Source organism: Tupaia chinensis, unplaced genomic scaffold, assembly GCF_000334495.1.
Source record: "Tupaia chinensis unplaced genomic scaffold, TupChi_1.0 Scaffold000090_1, whole genome shotgun sequence".
NCBI classification, from domain to species: Eukaryota; Metazoa; Chordata; class Mammalia; order Scandentia; family Tupaiidae; genus Tupaia; species Tupaia belangeri.
The window spans coordinates 722,159-746,988 of NW_006159552.1; the positions used below are offsets into that span (position 1 = coordinate 722,159).

Below are 24,830 nucleotides of genomic sequence, written 5' to 3' on the forward strand. Positions count from 1 at the left end.
TTGATAGCGTATTTCCAGGATGGACGCTGAGTGTGACTCACGTGGATCTGCCTCTCTTGCTGTCTAGGCCATGTGGCTAATGCTGCAGAATGACGAGCCGGAGGACTTTGTCATAGCTACGGGGGAGGTCCACAGTGTCCGGGAATTCGTCGAGAAGTCGTTCAAGCACATTGGGAAAACCATCGTGTAAGTACACCCGCAAGCTGGCTGACGCGCGGCCACCAGGTATTGCCGGAGATGTGCATGCGTGCCCACCATCCTGCCTCTGTTCTGTTGGTCATCTTCTCCTTTCATTCTCTTGCAAGGCAATACAGAGTTGTGTGAAGTAGAGACTTTTCTTCACTACTTCCATTGTATGTCAAATGTTTGACAGCATTTAAAACCAGTTTTGTTTTGTTTTGAGAAAAATATTTTTGCTTTAGGGTGCATGCAGTTGCTGGAGAGACAGAGAGAGATGGAGAGAGAGAAAGCAAGAAACCTCCCCCCAGGGGGGACGGCCATGCTGCAACCCCTTCTCCTCCATTCTTTTTTTTTTTTTCTTTTTTTTTTGGGGGGGGAGCGATTTTCACTGTAGGGCGCGTGCGCTCGCCAGACAGACAGAGAGAGACATAGAGACAGAAAGCGAGAAATCACCCCCCAGGGGGGATGGTCACGCCGCAATCCCTTCTCCTCCATTCTCCTCTCGGGATCTTGGGCACGCACGCACACGCGCCCGGCGTGAGTTTTAAGCCACCGGGTCCGGGACACGAACCGCGGTCGACTACGTGGGAGTCCAGCGACATAGCCATTACGCTAACTGCTGGTTCCCCATCCTCCATTCTTCTCTCATGACTTTGTGCACACACACACATGCACCCAGCATGAGTTTCAAGCTGCTGGGTCCAGAACTCGAACCATGGTCAACCACTTGGGAGTCCAGTGCCTTAACCACTATGCAACCTGCTGGCCCCTAAACCTAGTCTTTTCCAAGTTTTCTTTATCTTATTTTTTATATTTTTTTAATCTATCTTTAAACTTTCTTTTTTTTGTTGTTTTAAAATTTTTATCACAGTCTAAATGTTCCCTTTTCCTGTGATTTCACTGAGACAACATCGCGTAATCTTTTCTCACTTTTGAAACCATTAAGGACATAGAGAAAGGTTTCAAATATATTACAAACAACTTTCTTTTCTCTGAACCATTGCTATTAAGTTGCTGACCTGGCGTCTCGTCGCCCTGACCTCTCATGCATATTTCCTACAAACAGTGACATTCTCCTACATAAATGAAGTCCAACCATCAAATCCCGGATATTCACAGTGAGTTACTACCATCTAATCCTCAGATCCCATTGGAGTTTTGGCACTTGGTCATTGCGATACTTTATGCCAAAACGATCCAGTTCATAATCATATCTACTTTTACTTTTTTGCATTACACACATTTTTCTGGGTGTGAGAAGCACTTTTATTCAGGGGGGGAAAATAATGAGGATCTGAGTGAAACATACTTTAGCCAAGATCAGTTAAAAATATGTCAGCCATCCATGGTGGCACAGGGTAATGCAACATGCCACCATGCCGAGACCTCGTGGTAAGGCCCCAGGTTTGTGTCTTCAGGTTGCTCTGTATGTGCTGGGCTCATGCACACATGCCTGTGATCCTGGCTGGCTGAGGATGAGTGGGTCACGGCAGGACTAGCAGATAGCATAATGGTTATGTCGCTGGACTCTCACATGTCAACCATGGTTTGAATCCCGAACCCAGAGGCTCAAAACTCACACAGGGCGCATGTGCGTGTGTGCTCAAAATCCCGAGGGGAAGATGGAAGAGAAGGGATTGCAGGTGGCCATCCCCTCCAGAGGGTGATTTCTCGTTTTCTGCCTCTGTCTCTCTAGTGAGCGCACATGCCCTGTAGCAAAAGAGAAAAAGAAAACTCTCTTTTAAAAAAAGTGGATCCTGAAGACCCTAATGGGTCTGTGCATGAGTATGTTAGAGAGGTATGCTTCTCTGAATAATTCAATAAATAAATTTAAAAAAATAGAAACTTAGATCAAGTAAACTTTGAAATAGGGGTTCAGTTAGTAAGACTGACTTTGAAAGGGTTTGTACCACCCAAAACTGATGAAACTGGTCTCTAACTGGTAAAATTTGAGCTATAACAAATGAGTAAACTTAAGTAGTACAGACACAACAGTTAGTTCCCCTGATCATCTCTGTTTCTCAAGAATTAAATAACATTTTTATTGTTACTACATTAAACTGAAAAATAATAATTGTGCCTATATACAGGGTACAGTTAATACACATTTTTTTTTGAGAGGTTTTTGCTATTGGGCATGTGTGCTTGCCAGAAAGACAGAGAGAGACAGAGACAGAAAGCGAGAAATCACCCCCCAGGGAGGATGGCCACGCCGCAATCCCTTCTCCTCCATTCTCCTCTCGGGATCTTGGGCACCCACACACATGCGCCTGGCGTGAGTTTAAGCCACCGGGTCTGGGACACGAACCACGGTCAACTACATGGGAGTCTAGCGACATAGCCATTACACTAACTGCTGGTCCCTCAATACCCAATTTTTTTTTTTCCCTTCTCAATTCTACTTTATTTGGTAAAACTCAGAAACTGACAACCAGTTCACATCCCCCAAATGCCTTCTCTCTGAAGGTGGTTCCCAGAGACAGAAGGGCTGTGGCTTGGGAAATCAATACACAAATTTTGAAGTCACATTTTTATTGAAATAATTGAAAAGTTTAAGAGAAATCCTTTATTACAGATGAAAGATTCTCTTTTATGTCATTTTTTAAAATGATGAAATACAGAAACATAAAACTCATCATTTTAACCTTGTTTGTTTTTAAAGTTTGTGTATTCTATTAATTATAAAGGCCATGTGCACAAAGGAGAAAAAGAAGGAGAAGAAGCACCCCAACCAGATGTATTCACGCTGCAGTTCCCTTCCCCAGCCCTCTAGCTCGGCAGGGTCTTGGGAATATGGCAGCCTGGCGTGTTTCAGATATCCTGTCCAGGGATCTGAACCAGCAGTTGGCTGTGTCTTCATTCTCTACCATTCAGAATACTGTCAGCATGGGCCAATTCAACGCTTTTTAAGTATATAATTCAGGGACTAGCAGTTAGCGTAATGGCTATGTCGCTGAACTCTCATGTAGTCGACTGTGGTTCACTTCCCAGACCCACTGGCTTAAACTCACGCCAGGCGTGTGTGCATGCGTGCCCAAGATGCCGAGAGGAGAATGGAGGAGAAGGGATTGCGGCGTGGCCATCCCCCCTGGGGGGTGAGTTCTCACTTTCTGTCTCTCTGTCTCTCTCTGACTGTCTCACTTTGACTTACATAAGGGTGAAATTCCGGGGTCAAATGGTAAGCCCGTGCTTAAATTACCGAGGAACTACCAAACTGTTTCCCAAGATTCTTTTTTAGGGACCAGCAGTTAGCGTAATGGCTATGTCACTGGACTCCCATGTTGTCAACCACGGTTTGCGTCCCGGACCTGGTGGCTTGAGACTCACACCGGGCGTGTGTGCGTGCATGCCCAAGATCTCGAGAGAACAGAGGAGAAGGGATTGTGGTGTGGCCATCCCCCCTGGGGGGTGATTTCTCACTTTCTGTCTCTCTCTCTCTCTGTCTGTCTGGCGAGCGCACGCCCCCTATAGCGAAAACCTCTCAAAAAACCAAGATTCCTTTTTAGAACTTTTAGAACATTAGAACTTTTAGAACATTAGAATGTAAGAAGGGACTTCTGGGATGGCGTAATGATCATGTCGCTGGACTCCCATGTGGTCAGCTGCTGTTCAAGTCCCGGACCTAGGAGCTTAAAACTCACACTTGGCGCATGTGTGTATGTGCCTAAAATCCCAAGAGGAGAATGGAGGAAAAGGGATTGCAGAGTGGCCATACTCCCGGGGAGGGGGGTGATTTCTCACTTTCTGTCTCTCTGTCTCTCTAGCAAGCACATACATCCTATAGCAAAATATCTCTTTCGAAAGAAAAGAAGGAACTTCTACTTTGGGCCATGATGGAATAACAGAAACCAGATTTAACCTTTATATCTTAAAAAAAAATCTAGGAAACTTGGGGGCCAGCAGTTAGCAGCATAGTGATTAAGGTGCTGGACTCCCACATGGGTGACCACAGTTCAAGTCCCAGACCCGGCGACTTGAAAGTCATGCTCATATGCATACGTGTGTTTCCAAAATCCAAAGAGGAGAATGGAGGAGAAGGAATTACAGCGATGCTGTCTCCTCTGTGGGAAGTAAAAGCTAAACACTCAAAAACATAAAAGTCATCATGTTTAGCTAAGCATTCTGTCAAAAATTAGTAAGCGTGTCAAGAAGCAGAAAAGCATGGCCCATAACCAGAAAAAAAAATCAATCAATAAAAACAGACTGGGGAATATTAAGGATGATCTGAATACACAAGGATGTTAACTGTTTTAACCACATTCAACTATTTTAAGATATGAATATGTTGAAAAAAGAGGGAAATAGATTTTAAAAATTTTAATTTCTACAAATGAAAAATTAAGTATCTGAAATAAAGCAGTCACTGTTGACATTAAAAATAGGTTAGAGGGGGGGAACCAGCAGTTAGCGTAATGGCTATGTCACTGGACTCCCACATAGTTGTCCATGGTTCTTGTCCCGGACCCGGTGGCTTAAAACTCACGCCGGGCACATGTGCATGCGTGCCCAAGATCCCGAGAGGAGAATGGAGGAGAAGGGATTGTGGCGTGGCCATCCCCCCTGGGGAGTGATTTCTTGCTTTCTGTCTCTCTATCTCTCTCTGTCTGTCTGGCGAGCGCACACGCCCTATAGCGAAAACCTCTCCAAAAAAAAAGAAATTAAATAAAAAATCAATTTAAAAATAATCCCAATTCCTCGATATTGGGAAAGTAAGCCACATACTTCTAAATAACTCACAGGTCAAAGAAGAAATCAAAAGGAAGATTAGAATATATTTTGGGCTGAGTGATAATGAAATCGGCATATGAAAGCGTGTGGGATAGGCGCCGGGAGGTGACACGGAGGTTAAGGCACTGGATCTCACATATCAAACTGTGCAGTTCAAATCCTAGGCCTGGTACCCTCAAAACCACGCTGGGTGCATGTGCATGTGTGCTCAAAATCTCAAGAGGAGATGGGATTGCAGTGGGGCCATGCCTCCGGGAGCCGATTCTCATGGTCCCTCTCTCTGTGTTTCTCTTTCTCTCTCCAGCGAGCACATGCACCCTACAGCAAAAACCTAGAAAATACACAACAACAAAAATAACAGAGATTGAGTAAAATTTCCTCAATCTGGTAAATGGTATCTAAGAAGAATCTACAATGGAATGTAAAATTAGTATAGCTAATGTGTAAAACAGTATGGAGGTTCCTCAAAAACAAAACAAAACAAAACACTTCCATCTAACTCGTCAATCCCACTATTAGGTTTATATCTACAGAGAAGTACTTCAGTATGTCACAAAAATATTTGGACCTCATTGGTTATTGCAGCAGTATACATAATAAATATCCAAGATATGGAAGCAATCTAAGCATCCATTAACTGACAAATAGATAAAGAAAATGAGTTACACACACACACACACACACACACACACACACACACCACAGTGGAATACTAGTCACTCGTTAAAAAGAATAAAATTCCGTCATTTGAGGTTAAATGGTAACTTGAAGAACATTATGTTAAGTGAAATAAGCCAGGCACAGAAGAGAAATAGCACAGGGTCTCCCTTATACATGGAAATGAAAACAATGGCCCCTGGGGGGCAGCAGGTGGCATGGTGGTTAAGGCACTGGAATTCCACATGGCCAACCATGGTTCAAGCCTTGGACCTGGTGGCTTGCTTTCCTATTTTCACTCCCTTTCTTTGTGTCTCTCTTGTGAGTCCATCTATCCTAGAGCAAATTTTAAAAAATATAATAATAATAAATAAAATTCCAAAAATAAGGCCTCATAGATATATAGAGAGAAAGAGTGACTGACTGCTAGAGGCTGGGAAGGATGTGGTGAGGAAATAGCTGTGTATGTCAGAGTAACCGAAAGGGGGATTTTGAATGTTGTCCTCACAAATAATCACAAACGATGGCAATGATACAAATGGTGGGTATACCAGTTACCCCGAATGAATTATTACACATTGTTTTCTATAAAGCCATATTATACCTGCAACCAATACATATAATGACTATATGTCAATTATAAATTTAAAAAGAGAAAATTCATGATTAACTGTATACTTAATGATAGTAGATTGAATGCTTTTGTCCTAAAATCAGGGTAATGACACGGATGTCTGCTTTTTTTGTTTGTTTGTTTGTTTGTTGTTTATTTTGCCAAAGGAAACATGCATTCACCAGAGAAAGAGAAAGAAAGCAAAAATAAAAAGCACCCCCCATGGGGAATGGTCATGCCTCAATTTCTTGTCCCCCATCTCTCCCACCTGTGGGGATTTTGGCCATGCACGCACACATGGCCGGCGTGTTTTTTAGGATGCTGGGTCGGGGCTCAAACTGCACAGTCATTCCTGTGGGATCCAGCCGCCTCAATCACCATGCCACCCGCTGGCCCAGGATGCTAATTTTTATCATTTCTTTTCAATATGATGCTGAATATCCTGGCCAAAAATAAAACAAGAACATAAACACTTAAAAGAAGATTATATCTACTTTACTCACAGAAAGAATTTTAGTGAACATAGAAACCCTGAGTAACCCACAAGAAAATACTAGAGTTAATGTGTATTTAACAACATCACAGAATGCTAGTGTATACATACAAGTGAGTTATATTCCATGTACTAAAATGAACAACTGAGAGGAAAATAAAAAAAAAATTACAGTAGAATGAGGACAACATGAAATGCTTAGGGGTGATTTTTTTTTTTTTTTTGGAGGGTTTTTGCTTACAGGGGATTGAGAGGTTTTTGCTATAGGGCGCATGCGCTCACCAGGAAGACAGAGAGAGACAGAAAGCAAGAAATCACCGCCAAGGGGGGATGGCCACACCACAATCCTTTCTCCTCCATTCTCCTCTTGGGATCTTGGGCATGCACGCACACGTGCCCTACCTGAGTTTAAGCCACCCGGTCCAGGACTCGAACTACGGTCAACTACATGGGGGTCCAGCGACATAGCCATTACGCTAACTGCTGGTCCCTAGGGGTAAGTTTAATAAAACATAGGAAAGACTTACACTAAAATTTAGAATACAGGGATGAGATAAATAAAAAACCTTTGAATAAATGGAGAACTATACCATGTTCTTGGTTTTAGGAAACTGAATATTGATATTGATTCTCTTCAAATTAATTAGTAGTTTTGGTGAACTCCCAATTGAAATCACAGTCTTTTTTTTAAGAATAGAAATTGACAAGCTGGTTTTAAAATTTGTATGGAAATGCAGAGGACCTAGAGTCGTTTTGCAAAAGAAGATCAAAGCTGGAGAATATTTACTGCCTGATTTTAAAACTTTTTAAATCCTTGATCTGCATGGTATTGCTGTATGGATAGACTTACAGAACAGTAGGGGCCAGCAGGTGGTGTGATAGTTAAGGGTGTGGGACTCCCACTTGGCCAATCATGGCTTGAGTCTTGGACCTGGCAGCTTGCTTTCTCACTTTCCACCTCTCTCTGTCTCTCTGTCTCTCAAAATAAATAAGTAAATAAAGTTAAATAAAATAATTCTTAAAAAAAAAAACCTTATAGAACAATACAACAAAAGCAAAAGCCTGGAAATAAACATACATTTGTATGACAAACAATATTTATGATGATGGCAAGGTAATTCAATTAAGAAAGGTTAGTCTTTTCACCAATCAGTGGTAGGACAGTAGGTGGTTATGGGGGGGGGGAGATATAAAACTTAGAAGATGCCTCAAACCATACAGGATACTCAGAAGGGATCATAGATATAGATGTAAGAGATAAAAGATGAGGGACCAGCAGTTAGCGTAATGGCTATGTCGCTGGATTCCCACGTAGTCGACCGCGGTTCGAGTCCTGGACCCGGCAGCTTAAACTCACACCAGGTGCGTGTGCGTGCGTGCCGAAGATCCCGAGAGGAGAATGGAGAAGAAGGGATTGCGGCGTGGCCATCCCCCTTGGGGGGCGATTTCTCGCTTTCTGTCTCTGTCTCTCTGGCGAGCGCACACACCCTATAGCAAAAAAAAAAATCTCAAAAAAAAAAGATAAAAGGTGGGGAAAAAAAAGGCACTAGATAAAACCTTAGGCAAAATGCTTAACAATGTTGAGATAGGTGAAGGTTTCCTAGGTAGATTTATTATTACTGAATTATCAAAGTTTTTAATGTTTTACATATAGTCTCCCAGTCTATGGCTTACCTTTTCAGTTTTTTAATGATGATCTTCTTCTTCCTCTTCCTCTTCCTCCTCTCCCTCTTCCTCCTCCTCCTCCTCTTCTTCTTCTTCTTTTTAGATTTTATTCTATTTATTAATTAGTATTTTTAATTTGACCAGAGAGAGAGCAAGAGAGAGGGAAAGTGAGAAAGCAAGCTGCCAGGTTCGGGAGTCAACCTGTGGTTGACCATGTAGGAGTCCAGCACCTTAACCATCATGCCACCTTGTCGGCCCCCTTAATGGCAACTTTTCAAATAGTAAATATTTGAAATTTTCATGTAGTTCAGTTTATCACTTTTGTGGTTTATTGTGTTATCTGTGTGTGTCGGCGTTGAATATATGGATCATTTTGAGGAAAAAGCAGAGATATTCTAGAACACCAAAAGCAAGAAAAGAAAAAATTGATGAAGCAACTAGTTCAATTAATAACCTCTGCTCTTTGAAAGTGACCGTTAAAATGAAAAGTGAGGTCATGATCTGGGAGAAAATAATTGTGGTATGTGTATCTGGCAAAGTACTCATATGTAGGGACCAGCAGTTAGTGTAATGGCTATGTTGCTGGACTCCCATGTAGTCGACCGTGGTTTGAGTCCTGGACCTGGTGGCTTAAACTCACTCCGGGCGCATGTACGTGCTTGCCCAGGATCCCGAGAGGAGAATGGAGGAGAAGGGATTGCCGCGTGGCCATCCCCCTGGGGGGGATTTCTCATTTTCTGTCTCTCTGTTTTTCTCTGTCTTTCTGGCGAGCGCACATGCCCTATAGCAAAAACCTCTCCAAAAAAAAAAATATAAATAAGCACTCATATGACTCATATGTAGAATGTAAAAGAGTTCTGTAACTGAGCCAACTCTGTGATAGAACACTAACATGCTGCTTAAGAGAAGCCGGATCTAGGGACCAGCAGTTAGTGTAATGGCTATGTCGCTGAACTCCCATGTAGTCAACCGCAGTTCGAGTCCTGAACCCGGTGGCGTAAACTCACGCTGGGTGCATATGTGTGCGTGCTCAAGATCCCAAGAGGAGAATGGAGGAGAAGGGACTGGCGTGGCCATCCCCCCTGGGGGGTGATTTCTCGCTTTCTGTCTCTCTGTCTCTCTCTGTCTTTCCAGTGAGCACACGTGTGCTATAGCAAAAACCTCTCCAAAAAAAAAGAGAGAGAGAGAGAAGCCGGATCTCACGTGGGGACCATGGTTCAGATCCTGGTTCAGTCAGTCAGTCAGGCTGGAGCACACCAGGCATGTGCACGTGTCCGCAAGTGCCCAAGGTCTAACAGGCTACAGGACTGGAGGAAGGGGATTGCCGTGTTACCAGACTCTGTGGAGGGTACTCCTCTCTTTGTCTCTCTTTCTCTCTGTCTCTTATATATCCACATGCTCTATCATTTATGAAGAAAATCATTTTTAATGAAGGCTGTGTAGAGAGTTCCTGTAACTCAATATGAAGACAACTTGATTTTTTCAAAATGGGGTAAAATGTTAACCAGATACTTAATACAATATACAAATGGCCATTAAGCACTGACAAGATATCTAACAAGATTAATCCTCTGGGAAATGAACATTTAAACTACAGTGTAACACTTCTACACTCCCTTTAGAAAGGCTAAAATGGAAAAAAAAAAAAAGTGATAATGCCAATTCTTGATGAGGATGTGGAGCACCTGGAACTCTCATTCATTACTGATGGAAAACAGTTTGACTTTCTTCTAAAATCAAAACTTTATTTACCAGGTGAGCAACAATTTAAACATTTACCAAAGAAAAATGAAAATACAGTGAGATTTATACATGAATATGTGCAGTAGCTTTATTTCTACCAAAACATTACCAGCCCTACTCTCTGATCATGCAAGGTGTAGTTAATCAAATTTGGTATGTCCATGTGATGGAATATTACTCAGTGATGAAAAGGCATGAGATACTGTTCCATGTAACAACATAGGTGAATTTTTTTTAAGTTTTTGCAATAAGGCACATGCATTCACCAGAGAAAGAGACAGGGAGACAGGAGAGGGAAAGTGAGAAATCACACTCCCAGGGGCATGACCATGCCACAGTCCCTCTATTCTCCCAGGATTTGGGGCACATGGACACTCACCCAGTGTGATTTTCAAGCCACCAGGCCTGGGATTCAGCCCACAGTCAACCATGTGAGAGTCCAGTGCCTTAACCACTACATCACCTGCTGGCACCAACATGGATGAATCTTCAAAATCCTTATGCTTGGGGCCAACAGGTGGCATGGTAGTTAAGGCACTGGATACTCCCACATGGCTGACAACGGTTCAAGTCCCAGACCTGGTGGCTTGCATTCTTACTTTCCTTCTCTCTGTGTGTTTGTCTTTTTCTGGTCAAATTAAAATAAATGAATGAATAAATCAAATTAAATAAATAATTCTTTTAAAAAATCATTATGCTTGGTGAAAGAAGTCAGACTCAAAACACAAAGAAGTAATACTGTATGATTCTGTTTATATGCTATTCTAGGGAAGACTAATTTGTAGTGATAAGACAGCGTGGTTAGGATAAATGGCAATTAAGCTCATGAAAGGATGCTCAACACTATTAAGTCTCAGAAATACACATTTAAATATAGGGTAAGTGACCGGAAAGGCAAAGTGAATATTACAGGATTGTTGAAAGTGTTTTGTATCTTCATCATGATGGTTCCATGAGTCCTTGTATTTTTCAAAACTATCAAACTGGGGAACAGCAGATGGCATGATGGTTATATCGCTGGATTCCCACTTAGTTGACCGCTGTTCAAGTCCCGAACCTGGCAGCTTAAAACTCACACTGGGTGTGTGTGTGCCTGCCCAAGATCCCAAGAGGAGAGTGGAGGAGAAGGGACTGCAGCATGGCCATCCCCGCTGGGGGATGATTTTCTCGCTTTCTGTCTCTCTGTCTCTCCAGAGGCAAGTGCCTATGTATGCCCTATAGCAAAATCTCTCTCTACAAAAAAAAGAAAAAAACCTTGTCAAACTGCATGATGATGGACATTTTTCAAACATTACATGTTCTACGGCTCATCCTACACATGAATCCCCAAATAAGACTCTTTTGAAAACGGTGTGTCTCTGCCATTCTATTGTCTTTGAGGTAATGTTCTGTTCTCAGTTCCCAGAGTCGCCCTTCCGTCCTGTAGCCCCATGAACTAAGTGCTTATTTTTATTTTCCTTGTATGGTTTCTCCCAAATTGGATGCCATTCCAAAAGATGTCTCAAAGAGCATTCCATGTCTAGTTCATGTAGACAACATGACATATCGTAACTCCCCCTTGGAAAATTACCAAGTGCCATATAGCATGTTTAAATGCCGACAGTAAAGAGTTACATAAATAAATAAATCTTTGGGGAAAAACAATTAGTTTTTTTTTTTCCTCCTAAGCTAACGTAGTTTAGCCCAGCATTTTCCAAGCTTAACTTTTGTATTAAAATCCTGCAAAAGCAACCATAGTCTCTGGATGGCCATCTGCGAAGTGTTCCTACGGCACTCAGAATTTAGGCGCTGACATCTGACTCCTCCTATCTCTTTCTAAGATAGAACGTGTCGTTTCTGCATTCTTCCTCAGCATCTTCCCAATAAAGATGCTCATCAGTTTTATGAAAGTATTTCTCAAATTTCAGGCAGTGACCTCTTGGGAAAGTTTCCTCACCCTTCATTTGGTTGTAAATGACAGACTAAAATCACAGCTGCTTTTAAGTAGTAGACTTTCGATGGCCTTTGAGTGCTATATAAAATTTTGCTGAAACCAAAAACCTTTTTGCCTTCTCCCAGAAAAGAGAGAAGTACGGTACTAATCGTTCTAGGTAACTATCAATAGAGAGACCTGGGACCAGCAGTTAGCGTAATGGCTATGTCGCTGGACTCCCATGTAGTCGATTGTGGTTTGAGTCTCAGACCCAGTGGCTTAAACTCATGCTGGGCATGTGTGCGTGCGTGCCTAAGATCCCGAGTGGAGAATGGAGGAGAAGGGATTGCGGCATGGCCATCCCCCCAGGGGGTGATGTCTCGCTTTCTGTCTCTCTCTGTCTTTCTGGTGAGCGCATGTGCCCTATAACAAAAACCTCTCAAAAAAAAGAAAAAGGAGAGAGTGACCCCACTTGGCTCCTTTAATGAGGGGTTTCTGAGTGGCAGCATGTCAGGCTGATGGCTGTCACCACCCAGTGCCCTCCTGTGTGCCCAGGACCTGATTCAGCTCTCTCTGCATCACATCAGCCAGTTGAGATTGCAAAACATTTACAACATATATTTTTGTTTTTGTTTTTTGCTTTAGGGTGTGTGTGCTTGCTAGGAGAGAAACAGAGAGGGAGAGTGAGAATGCGCCGGCCAGGTGGTCTGACCGAGCCTCCTTCCATTCTGCTCTGGGATCGGGGCATGCGCACACACGTGTGCCTGGCATGTTTTTCAGGCTGCCAGGTCCAGGCCTCAAACAGTGCAGTCGGCCATGTGGGATCCAGTTGCCTTAACCATCATGCCACCAGATGGCCCTGCAGTGTATATACTTCACAGTTTGTTCAAAAAGATACATTTACTTGTGTAGGCCAGATTATATCAGGAGAGCTTTGCAGATGCTGTCTGTAATGTATGTGCCATTGCTTGTTTTTTGTTTCGTTTTATTTTCCCCTCCAATCTCCTTTATCTGATCTCCTTGGACCCCACACACCTGCATGCCAATCTCAGCTGGAAGAGGAGCAGAGCAGCCAGGGAGGTGCTGCTGCCAGGCCCAGGCTGTCCCCCTGGGGCTGTAGCTGTGAGCTTTGGATGAACCAGCAAGCCTTTCTTGAGAACAGAGACAGACAAAGCAAACTCACCTGGATCTGAACATATCTTAGCAAGTTAAGAATACTATTATAACTCTTTCTTTCTTTCTTTTTTAAATTTATTTCATCTGGGACCAGCAGTTAGCATAATGGCTATGTCGCTGGAATCCCATGTGATCGACTGCGGTTCGTGTCCCGAACCCGGTGGCTTAAACCTCACGCTGGGCACGTGTGCGTGCGTGCCCAAGATCCCAAGAGGAGAATGGAGGAGAAGGGATTGCAGTGTGACCATCCACCCTGCGGAGTGATTTCTCGCTTTCTATCTCTCTATGTCTCTGTCTGGCGAGCGCACACGCCCTATAGCAAAAACCTCTCCAAAAAATATATATATATTTCATCTGAGCAAGAGAGACAAGGTCCTGATGCTGCAGTCTCCCCCCAGTTTCATCCAGCCCTGGGTCATGGGCACGTGTTTGTCTGGCGTACACAGGGAGGTCTGCAAACTCAGAAGGCCCATGTGGGTCAGGCTCCGGGAGCATCTCGTGTTACCTCTGCACCTACTGTCTGGCTCCCTCACTTTTACTACAGTTTGGAGCAATAAGCTTTTGTAAAATTTCAGGAGTGCATACTTCTGTCTAATTTTTCTATTTCATGACTCAGTCAATTCCACCCCTGAGTCATTCATTGTATCTGCACAGAAGGTGGTATAATCTCATGACATAAGTACAGGTCCAGGGCCCTGCTTCCCAGCGCTACAGCTTCTTGAAGCTGCCATTGATCCTCTCCGTGTCGTTTTTTGGTTTTTTGTTTGTTTGTTTGAGAGGTTTTTGCTATAGGGCGCCTGTGCTCACCAGAGAGACAGAGAGAAAGCGAGAAATCAGCCCCCGGGGGGGATGGCCACGCCGCAATCCCTTCTCCTCCATTCTCATCTCGGAATCTTGGGCGTGCATGCACATATGTCCAGCATGAGTTTAAGCCACTGGGTCCAGGATTTGAACCACGGTCAACTACATGGGAGTCCAGCAACATAGCCATTACGCTAACTGCTGGTCCCTCTGTGTCTTCATTTTTTATTCTATATATCGAGGATAGTAAGAGTACCTTATTGAGCCAGCCCCATGGCATGGTAGTTGAGGGAGCAGGATCTCACATAGCTGACCATGAGTTCGAACCCTGCCTCTGGTGGCTTCAAAAACATGCCAGCCATGTGTGTGTGCCCCAAACCCTGATAGGATGGAGAAATAGAAGAGAAGGGATTGTGGTGTGACCATGCCTCGTTACAGAGTGCTTTGTCCCTCTCCCTCTGTCTGTCTGTCTGTCTTGCTATGGTGGGCAAACATGCACTCCGGCAAAACCTTACAAGGAGAATCATATCTTTACAGACGGTATGTTAACCTATTTAGTCTTCACAGGGATGGGTAGAGATTAAACGATTACTATATGGAAAGGACCTCAAACAGCGCCTGACACACCTAGCTCTGTTTAAGTGTCTGACTATTAATGAAGCGAAAAACTGATTCTAATCAGTTATTATGCATTATTCATCATTAATCAGTTAACTGAATCTAATCAGCCACGTTTGTCAACAGTGAATAAATACAAGAGTTAAAGAAAACACAGAGGGGCCAGCAGGTGGCATAGTGGTTAAGGTGCAGGACTCCCAGATGGCCTATCACAGTTCAAGCCTTGAACCCAGAGGCTTGAAACTCACTCCGGGCGCGTGTGCGTGCATGCCCAGAAACTCGAGAGGAGACTAGAGGAGGAGGGATTGTGGCATGGCCATCCTCCCTGAGGGGTGATTTCTCACTTTCTGTCTCTCTGGCAAGTGCATGCACCCTATTGCAAAAATCTCTCTTAAAAGAAAGGAAAGAAAAGAAAATGCAGAAACATTAAGTTTGTGCAACTGATTATAAGTTTGAGGATAAGACACAGAAAAGGAAGTCAACTAACATCTCATGCCTCTGTGACTAAAAGGAACTTCACAGAGACCTTTAGCCGAGAGAGCATTGTGGGAGGAAGAGCAAGCTTGGTCAGTTTCATTCCGGTAGAGTTTGTAGAGCTAGTGAGACGTGTCATCCATTCTAACACCTGACCCTCTCAGAAGTACTTGGCCACTTCTCAGAATTCGCTGATCCCAGCTCCTGCAGAGTTGTGTTTCTCAAACTTTAATACTCTGTGAAGTGCTGGAGAATCACGTTAAATCCAGATTGTGTATCAAGAGGTCTGAGTGAACCCTGAGAGATTCTGAATTTCTTTTTTTTTTTTTTAAGAGACATTTTAGCTATAGGGCACGTGTGCTCACCAGAGAGACAGAAAGCAAGAAATTCCCCCCCCCCCCCCCCCGGGGAGGGGTGGCCATGCCACAATCCCTTCTCCTCTATTCTCCTTCCAGGATTTTGGGCATGTTTGCACACGCACCCAGTGTGTTTTAAGCCACCGGGTCCAGGACTCGAACCGCGATTGACTACATGGGAGTCCAGCGATGTAACCATTACGGTACCTGGAAGTCCCGAGATTCTGAATTTCTAACAGGATCCCAAGTGCTACTGGCCCATGGATCACATGTTGAGTAGCAAGCATAGCCCGAGAGAACTGCAGAACCTGTAGTTGGACAGTTAATCCTTATCCCTTTCTGCTGGATTTTCAGTCATTTATGGGTCTAGCCTCCCCAGCAAAGTGGCCAGTAGTCTCCTTCACAGTAGAGTCTGGTGTCTGATTCCTTTCTCTACCTGTCACCGTGTCTAGCGGCGTGAATAAACACATGACTTTGTAAACAGACAGACAGACAAAATGCCTGAGAGTGCACGGGACGTGCAGAGCATGGGGCAGAGAAAGCACTCCCCCGGCCAGAGGATCTGTCCCCTAGTTCATCCTGTCAGGGTCCTGGGCATGTGCCCAGCATGCTTTTCAAGCCACCAGGGCTAATAGCAAAAATCTCCCTGAAAGAAAGAAAGAAAGAAAGAAAGAGAGAAAGAGAGAAAGAGAGAAAGAGAGAAAGAGAGAAAGAGAGAGAGAGAGAGAGAGAGAAAGAGAGAAAGAGAGAAAGAGAGAAAGAGAGAAAGAGAGAAAGAGAGAAAGAGAGAAAGAGAGAAAGAGAGAGAGAGAGAGAAGAAGGAGGAGGAGGAGGAGGAAGGGAGGGAGGAAGGAAGGAAAGAAGGAAGGAAGAAAGAAAAGAAAAGAAAGAAAAGAAAGAAAGAAAAGAAAAGAAAAGAAAAGAGAAAAGAAAATAAAAGAAAAGAAAGGAAGAAAGAAAGAAAAGAAGAAAGAAAGAAAGAAATTTAAAAATTCAGAACCTCAAGGTTTACTCAGACCTACTGATATACAATCTGGATTTCACATGATCCTCTAGCAATTCCCAATTCCCAAACTCAGCCCTATACCTTTTGAATATAAAATTTGATGTTGCTTCTAAGTACCTTCTGCAGTTTTTATTAAAACATGTAGCTTAGCAGAAACTACTATCGACCTCCCCAAACTAATCACTTTTTTTTTCTTTTTTGGAGAGGTTTTTGCTCTAGGGCACGTGCACTCACCAGAAAGACAGAGAGAGATAGAGAGACAGAAAGCGAGAAATCACCACCCAGGGGAGATGGCCACGCCACAATCCCTTCTCCTCCATTCTCCTGCGGGATCTTGGGCACGCATGCACGCGCACCCAGCGTGAGTTTTAAGCCACGGGTCCAGGACGTGAACCGTGGTCTACTCCATGGGAGTCCAGCGACATAGCCATTACACTAACTGCTGGTCCCTATAAATCATTTTTTAAGGCATAACACATCTATGCTAATAAAATAAAGCCTTACGCATAATTAAAATATTAGGAAGGAGAGAAAAATGAAAGAACTCTCTACTAAGTGAGAGTTCTTTTTTTTTAGGTTTTTGCCATAGGGTGCATGCCTTTGCCAGAAAGAGACTGAGAGAGAGAGAGAGAAACAACCCCCCCAGGGGGTGGCCACACCACAATCCCTTCTTTTCTATCCTCCTCTCAGGATTTGGGGTATGCATACACATATGCTTGGTGTGGTTTTACAAGCTGCTGAGTTCAGCAGTTGGCGATATGGGAATCCAGCACCGTAACCACCATGCCACCGGCTGGCCTAGAGTTCTCTGTTTCTAAGGGACCAGACTCAGAGTGTCCTCAGGAACATGGGTCTGAGACCTGGTGCTCCCTCAAGGCCCTTTCTGCTCCTTGGCCCCTTGCTCTTGGACTGTCCCCTCTGTCTTCTCACTTGCTCCTGCTGGTAGAAGATATCCTTGAATGCCTTTCTGGGGACACCACCTAAGACCATCAAAGAGGAATAGACCTTTGTTGGGAGCAATCCACTGTGATCATCTCTAGACCTGTCACTGTGGCCAAAGTCTAGGGCTGGGTCCTGGGCCTCGTCCTGTCATCATGGAGAGAGAATTCTTGGTGGGCAGTGCCCTGGAAGTGCACCCTGTGAGAGGGGAGGGAACGGTGCTCCCCAAGGCAGGATGCTGTCAAGCAGAGGGGTGAGATTTGATGTGATGCAGATGAGTATGCACTCACCACAGCATGCAGCAAACACCAAGCGCGAGCCCAGAGGATGGCAGGAGCAGCACCCACGTGTGTTTTACTACCAGGGCTGAGTGCTGCTTCGCTGAGGAGCAGACTGAGGCTCCATGAAGCTCCCTGCCCTTCCCAGAATGCAGTGCTAAAGTCTAGTAGAGCAAGATCTGAATTCCACGTTCTCTGACTCAAGAGGCTCCTTTTTTTCCTTGTGGTTTTCATCCTTCTCATTCATATCCTCTTAGAGAGCGCTGTGATGTGATCCTTGCCGTGAAAACACACCAGGCCTGTGTACCTCTGGGAAAGGGAAGCCCCAACCAGAACGAGACCAAAAAGGCAACCTAATCCTGGCTTTGGAGTTTTCAAAAGTCTAATTTCTGATTAAATAAAGCAAGATTTGAAGGATTTTTCTAGAGTAATTTTGACTATATGCAATTTGGGTCTGAAGCTCTGTCACTAGGAGCAAATTCCCCTACACACAGCACCTCTCCGGGTTCCTTGAGCTCTCTCCATCCTTTTGGGCCTGTCGCTGTAAGCAGTTGGGACAGGGGCAGCATCGGTCTCGTTCCCAGGGCATCCTCCTTGCTCACACAGCTGTCTGCAGCGGTGCTCTGTAAATATTTCATTGAACCTAAATGGGCATTCCAAAAGCCGCCTTGTCCAGAAAGTCCTCCCAAGAATGCTATGGTGTCACTCTCATTTCCCTGGGTCTCGTGGGTAGTGTGTTTCACAGGGTGGTGACAGCTATAGAGAAGCCACCAAGCCTCCTCCCTAGCGGGTTATGGAGCTGTCCTACTAAGAAGACGAAGGACCTCAATGTACCCAGATCATGGGGAGGGAAGAGAGAGGGTGGTTCAAGAGAGACAGGATCAACAAGGCTTAGTAAGCAGTTGAATTTAGGGGCCTGTCATAGCACAGTGGTAACACAATAGACCCATGTGGGGAAGGTTCCAGGTTCATGTCCCAGGGTCTCTTACTGGTGCAGAGACTCTGGGGGGGGAGGGGGGGCCTTCTCCTTCAGGATAATCAACTGTCAAAAAAAATTCAGCTATAGAGAGTGAAAGAAATTCAGCTATAGAGAGTGAAGAAAGCCAATTTTTCTAGCTTTTTTTAGTGGCATTAATAAAACAGAAGCCTTTCCATCTGTCACAGTTTTTACTTCCTATGCTTTGTGTGTTTAAAAGACAGTTATAGGCATTTTTTCTGAGCTTCTGGCTTTCTCTGCAGCTCATGTTACATGAATCCCTTAGCAGAATCGCCAGTCAAGCCTTCCTTTTAGCTGTTTTAAGATAATGTCTCAGGGCCGGTAGGTGGTGTGGTGGTTAAGATGCTGGACTCCCACATGACAGACTGTGGTTTGAGTCCCAGACCTGGTAGCCTGCTTTCTCACTTTCCCTTTCTCTCCTTGGTCATCTTTAAAAATAATAATAATAAGTGGGACCAGCAAATGGCATAATGATTACATTACTGCATTCCCACATAGCGGACTGTGGTTCAAATCCTGGACCTGGCGGCTTAAAACTCAGGCTGGGTGCATGTGCATACATACCCAAGATCCCGAGAGGAGAATGGAGGAGAAGGGATTGCAGTGTGGTAACCCCTTCTGGAGGGGTGATTTCTCAGTTTCTGTCTTTTTGTCTCTCTCTGTCTCTCCATCGAGTGCATTGCACCTTATAGCAAAAATCTCTCCCAAAAAGAAAATGCATATATTATAATAATAAATAAAAGTAAATAAACTAATCCTTTTTTTAAAAAAAAGATGTTTTCTCTTCCCACTTCTGCTACTGTTCGAGAAAATATCTATTGTAACGTTAACTGAAAAGGTTTGACAAATATGTCGCTACCTACATTTTTAGAATTGATACCACTCTTGAAGTCTCTGTCATCATTTGAATCATTTTTGCTTTTAATTCATTAGAAAATACACTTTCACTTGAGTTTGGGTTAGTAAAAGATGTTCAAGGCAGTGGATCTATCCCGCATGTGATTCTGATCAAATTTAACTAAATTGTTAACTAAACTCCACTCCGTCATTTTTATTCAGATGACAGCCTGATGACACTATTTTCTTCTAAGAGCACCAGAGAGAGAGAGAGAGAGAGAGAGGAGATTGCGTTGGGGCTCTTTTTTAGCAGTATGTTTTCTTTTTCACTTTGTCATCAACTTATTATTTAAGGTGAAAAGGAAACACTTTCTCCTACAATTAAAATGATAGTAGGATAAACCCAACAGGCCAGTATCTGTCTTGACTAATTTTCTGTCTTTTATCTTGTTACATTTTGGGGTTATAAGAATAGCCTGCAACCATGTGAAAACCAACATCTTGTGGTGTGCTTGGGGGTGAGAGAGAGATGTTTCAGGCCCTGGAAGTAATTATTGTAGTTTGCGACACCGTATTTACATTTCCAGTAAAACCAACAAAGGCAAAATTATTATACATTTGAAAAGAAACTCATTCTTTAAAGTTGGTTTCTTTTTTGAGAGCGCGCGCGAGAGAGAGTCAGGAGGGCGCATGCACACTGCCCGTGTGTTTCAGGTGACGTGGGTCCAAACGCACGGTCGCCATGTGGCTTCCAGCACTGCCGTATAGCATGCTCCTGCCCATGCCACGGCAGCTGGGCCTGAAAAGGGAATGCATTTCTAAGTCCTCCTAAGACCACATGCCATTACTCCCCTGTTCGACCTTGTTTTCTGGTGGGGGGAATTTCTGGCCCTGGAACCCTGAGGCTTTCCTTTGGAGGATGATCCTGAAAGACAGAAGGAAGGCCACTGGTCACATGATCTCGGCTATGAACCCAGTGTCCCTGTGGCCGGGGAAGCTGCCGGAAGGCAGTCCTCAGGAGTCTGCGGAGGATGACTCTGTTAGGTGGCACCATGGAAACACAGATCTCCCAGTCAGTCTCCGCTGATGAACGGAATTCTCACGTGACCTACTTCTTTTTTTTTTTTTTTTTAATTTTATTATTACTTTTTTCTTCTTTCTATTACACTAGATTACATATAACTTTACATTGACTTCCATTGCTTTTTCAAAAGGGAATGCCATGCATGTCAGTCAATACAGAGATATCAATCTACCCGCTTTATCATTCAATATCTTTTCCATGCTTTTCCCAATAATTATTATTAGCAAAAATATGATTTCTGAACCAAAATATACTGCCTAGTGGCTTAATCCTACATATTGTCATTATTAACTTTCCATTTCTAGTTTCATATGTATACATGTATATGCATACTTTTTACCCCTGTTTCCCACCCTCTGCCATTTCCCACTCTCCTCCCACACTCTCTTAGGTCTCTGCAGTTGTTTTCCATTCCTTTTTCCCCCACATTGTATTGATTCAGAACATTTCTTAAGTAATCTAACTACTTTCAATAGCAAGTTTAGCTGGGATGTACGTATCAGTGAATTCCTGTCCGACTTTAGGAAACTCTGAGTAGAATGAATATACTATAAGGTAACACCCAGTCAATGCTATAAAACTTACTATGGCCATTAAAAGTATTCTTCAATATAGTTTTAATTTCAAGAAAAGCAGTTTGAGTTTCAATAAATCAAAGAAAGAATAAGGAACTTTACTTAAAACTTAAAGCCAGGAAACAGGTTAGGATTCTGTTCAAAGAATAGGTACTCACATGACACATTTCTAAGACTTCTGTATAGGGGAATGTCAGGAGAAGGAAAATCGCTGTGGCTCTCATTTTTTTCCTGTAGTAAAATTTTGTAACTTTCAATGTGCTGTTTTTAGACCACATTTGAGCTCTCCGATAGTTTTAACTTGCACCTTAACAACTTGCTACATTTTTCTTTGATGCCGTAACTGTCTAACCAAGCTCAATGAAATCTATGAGACCGAGTAATAGAAATAGTACTCACCAGGACCAGCAGTTAGGATAATGGCTATGTCACTGGACTCCCATGTAGTCGACCGTCATTGAGCTTGGTTAGACAGTTACGGCATCAAAGAAAAATGTAGCAAGTTGTTAAGGTGCAAGTTAAAACTATCGGAGAGCTCAAATGTGGTCTAAAAACAGCACATTGAAAGTTACAAAATTTTACTACAGGAAAAAAATGAGAGCCACAGCGATTTTCCTTCTCCTGACATTCCCCTATACAGAAGTCTTAGAAATGTGTCATGTGAGTACCTATTCTTTGAACAGAATCCTAACCTGTTTCCTGGCTTTAAGTTTTAAGTAAAGTTCCTTATTCTTTCTTTGATTTATTGAAACTCAAACTGCTTTTCTTGAAATTAAAACTATATTGAAGAATACTTTTAATGGCCATAGTAAGTTTTATAGCATTGACTGGGTGTTACCTTATAGTATATTCATTCTACTCAGAGTTTCCTAAAGTCGGACAGGAATTCACTGATACGTACATCCCAGCTAAACTTGCTATTGAAAGTAGTTAGATTACTTAAGAAATGTTCTGAATCAATACAATGTGGGGGAAAAAGGAATGGAAAACAACTGCAGAGACCTAAGAGAGTGTGGGAGGAGAGTGGGAAATGGCAGAGGGTGGGAAACAGGGGTAAAAAGTATGCATATACATGTATACATATGAAACTAGAAATGGAAAGTTAATAATGACAATATGTAGGATTAAGCCACTAGGCAGTATATTTTGGTTCAGAAATCATATTTTTGCATGCTGTGACAATGCTCAGGGAATCATTTTAAATTAGTTAACTAATATAAAATGTTTCAGAAGAAAATTACAAGTGCACTGTAATTTTCTTCTGAAACATTTTATATTAGTTAACTAATTTACATTTATTCCCTGAGCATTGTCACAGCATGCAAAAATATGATTTCTGAACCAAAATATACTGCCTAGTGGCTTAATCCTACATATTGTCATTATTAACTTTCCATTTCTAGTTTCATATGTATACATGTATATGCATACTTTTTACCCCTGTTTCCCACCCTCTGCCATTTCCCACTCTCCTCCCACACTCTCTTAGGTCTCTGCAGTTGTTTTCCATTCCTTTTTCCCCCACATTGTATTGATTCAGAACATTTCTTAAGTAATCTAACTACTTTCAATAGCAAGTTTAGCTGGGATGTACGTATCAGTGAATTCCTGTCCGACTTTAGGAAACTCTGAGTAGAATGAATATACTATAAGGTAACACCCAGTCAATGCTATAAAACTTACTATGGCCATTAAAAGTATTCTTCAATATAGTTTTAATTTCAAGAAAAGCAGTTTGAGTTTCAATAAATCAAAGAAAGAATAAGGAACTTTACTTAAAACTTAAAGCCAGGAAACAGGTTAGGATTCTGTTCAAAGAATAGGTACTCACATGACACATTTCTAAGACTTCTGTATAGGGGAATGTCAGGAGAAGGAAAATCGCTGTGGCTCTCATTTTTTTCCTGTAGTAAAATTTTGTAACTTTCAATGTGCTGTTTTTAGACCACATTTGAGCTCTCCGATAGTTTTAACTTGCACCTTAACAACTTGCTACATTTTTCTTTGATGCCGTAACTGTCTAACCAAGCTCAATGAAATCTATGAGACCGAGTAATAGAAATAGTACTCACCAGGACCAGCAGTTAGGATAATGGCTATGTCACTGGACTCCCATGTAGTCGACCGCGGTTCGAGTCCTGGACCTGGTGGCTTAAACTCACGCTGGGCGCGTGTGCGTGAGTGCCCAAGATCCCGAGAGGAGAATGGAGGAGAAGGGATTGCAGCGTGGCCATCCCCTCTAGGGGGTGATTCTTCGCTGTCTCTCTGTTTCTGTCTTTCTGGTGAGCGCATGTGCCCTATAGCAAAAAACCTCTCCCCCCCCACCCCCCCCCCCCCCCCGCCCCCGCCAAAAAGAAAAGAAAAGAAAAGAAATAGTACTCAACCTTCATTCGTTACCCAGACTCCGCCATTAGAGCTAGAAAAATCATGGCCAACCCCGGTAGCACAGCATTGCTCCTCAGTGCTGAAGCCACGTGGGAAAGTCTGGAGTTCACATCCCAGGGTCTCCCTGAGACCCTAGGTGGGTGCACACAGGCGCACGATCCAGGCCGGCTGAGACTGGGTTGGATCATGGTGTGGAAACTGTCAGGCTGCTGTCTGTCTGTCTGTCTCTCTCTTTATCCCTCCTCTCCCCACTTTACCCCCAAAAAAGTAATGTTAAAAAAAAATAAAATAAAAGCTAGAAAAATGGATCCCTGTGTGGAAAAACCTATTCCCGTGTGTAGCTATTGAGAGCTTTCTAGAGACACTTTAAATAGATTCACACCTTCAAACGTATCCACATTCTGTTTAGTCATAATAAAGAGATCGGTGGGACCAGCAGTTAGCGTAATGGCTATGTCACTGGACTCCCATGTAGTCGACTGTGGTTCGAGTCCAGGACCCCGTGGCTTAGAGCTAGAAAAATCATGGCGCATGTGCATGCGTGCCCAAGATCCTAAGAGGAGCATGGAGGAGAAGGGATGGTGGCATGGCCATCCCCCCTGGGGAGGTGATTTCTCACTTTCTGTCTCTCTGTTTCTTTTTGATGAGCACACACACCCTATATCAAAAACCTCTCAGAAAAAAAAAAAAAAGAAATAGAGAGAGAGGACTTTTTCTATATAAGCCTCAAGCCACCATTTCAAGAGGGTCTCCTCTCCTTCTCTGCCTCTTTCCATTCGCTTTTTTCTCTACCCTGTCTTCCTGTCCCACTCCCATAAATCTATGCCCTACTGTCATCTCTATTTATAATCTTACAGGATACTTGTATTTTTAACTCCTAAAAAAAATACTACAGCCTAAAGGGTGTACGCCACTGTTGAGCAGAAGCATCTGGATTACTAGCGCGTAAATCATCTACTTTGAGCCTTGTTGCCCTGCCATGTGGGGGTGTCTGAGGAGCCCTCTCTCCATGTCATAGGCAGTTGATGCGATTCGCTGGGTGGCAGGCAAATTTTAGCTCTTAACGAAGGGTCGGGTAGATCCTCAGAGCGACTGCTGCCGTGTAATGACCTAATTAGACAGCCCGCACAGTACCTAACCCCGAATAGATCTTCAGCAAATGTGCCCTCTGCCTACCCCGTTTTCTCCCAAAGCCAAATTCATCAAAGAGAATTAAAAAACCATTTCCCTTCCCTTCAGAGGTAGAGACCCTCGGGGACCAGCAGTTAGCGTAATGGCTATGTCGCTGGACTCCCACGTAGTCGACCACAGTT

The 24,830-nt window shown here is 43.3% G+C and overlaps 1 protein-coding gene across 3 annotated transcripts in view; it reads left to right on the top strand.

The window, feature by feature from the left end:
* Positions 1–24,830, top strand: part of GMDS (GDP-mannose 4,6-dehydratase) — an 806,940-nt gene that overhangs the window by 622,723 nt on the left and 159,387 nt on the right. For all 3 annotated transcript variants that reach the window (XM_006143052.2, XM_014585775.2, XM_027769778.1), the window contains exon 8: positions 68–186. In XM_006143052.2, the coding sequence (XP_006143114.1) occupies positions 68–186 (119 nt within the window). The remainder of the gene's footprint in view (positions 1–67; positions 187–24,830) is intronic.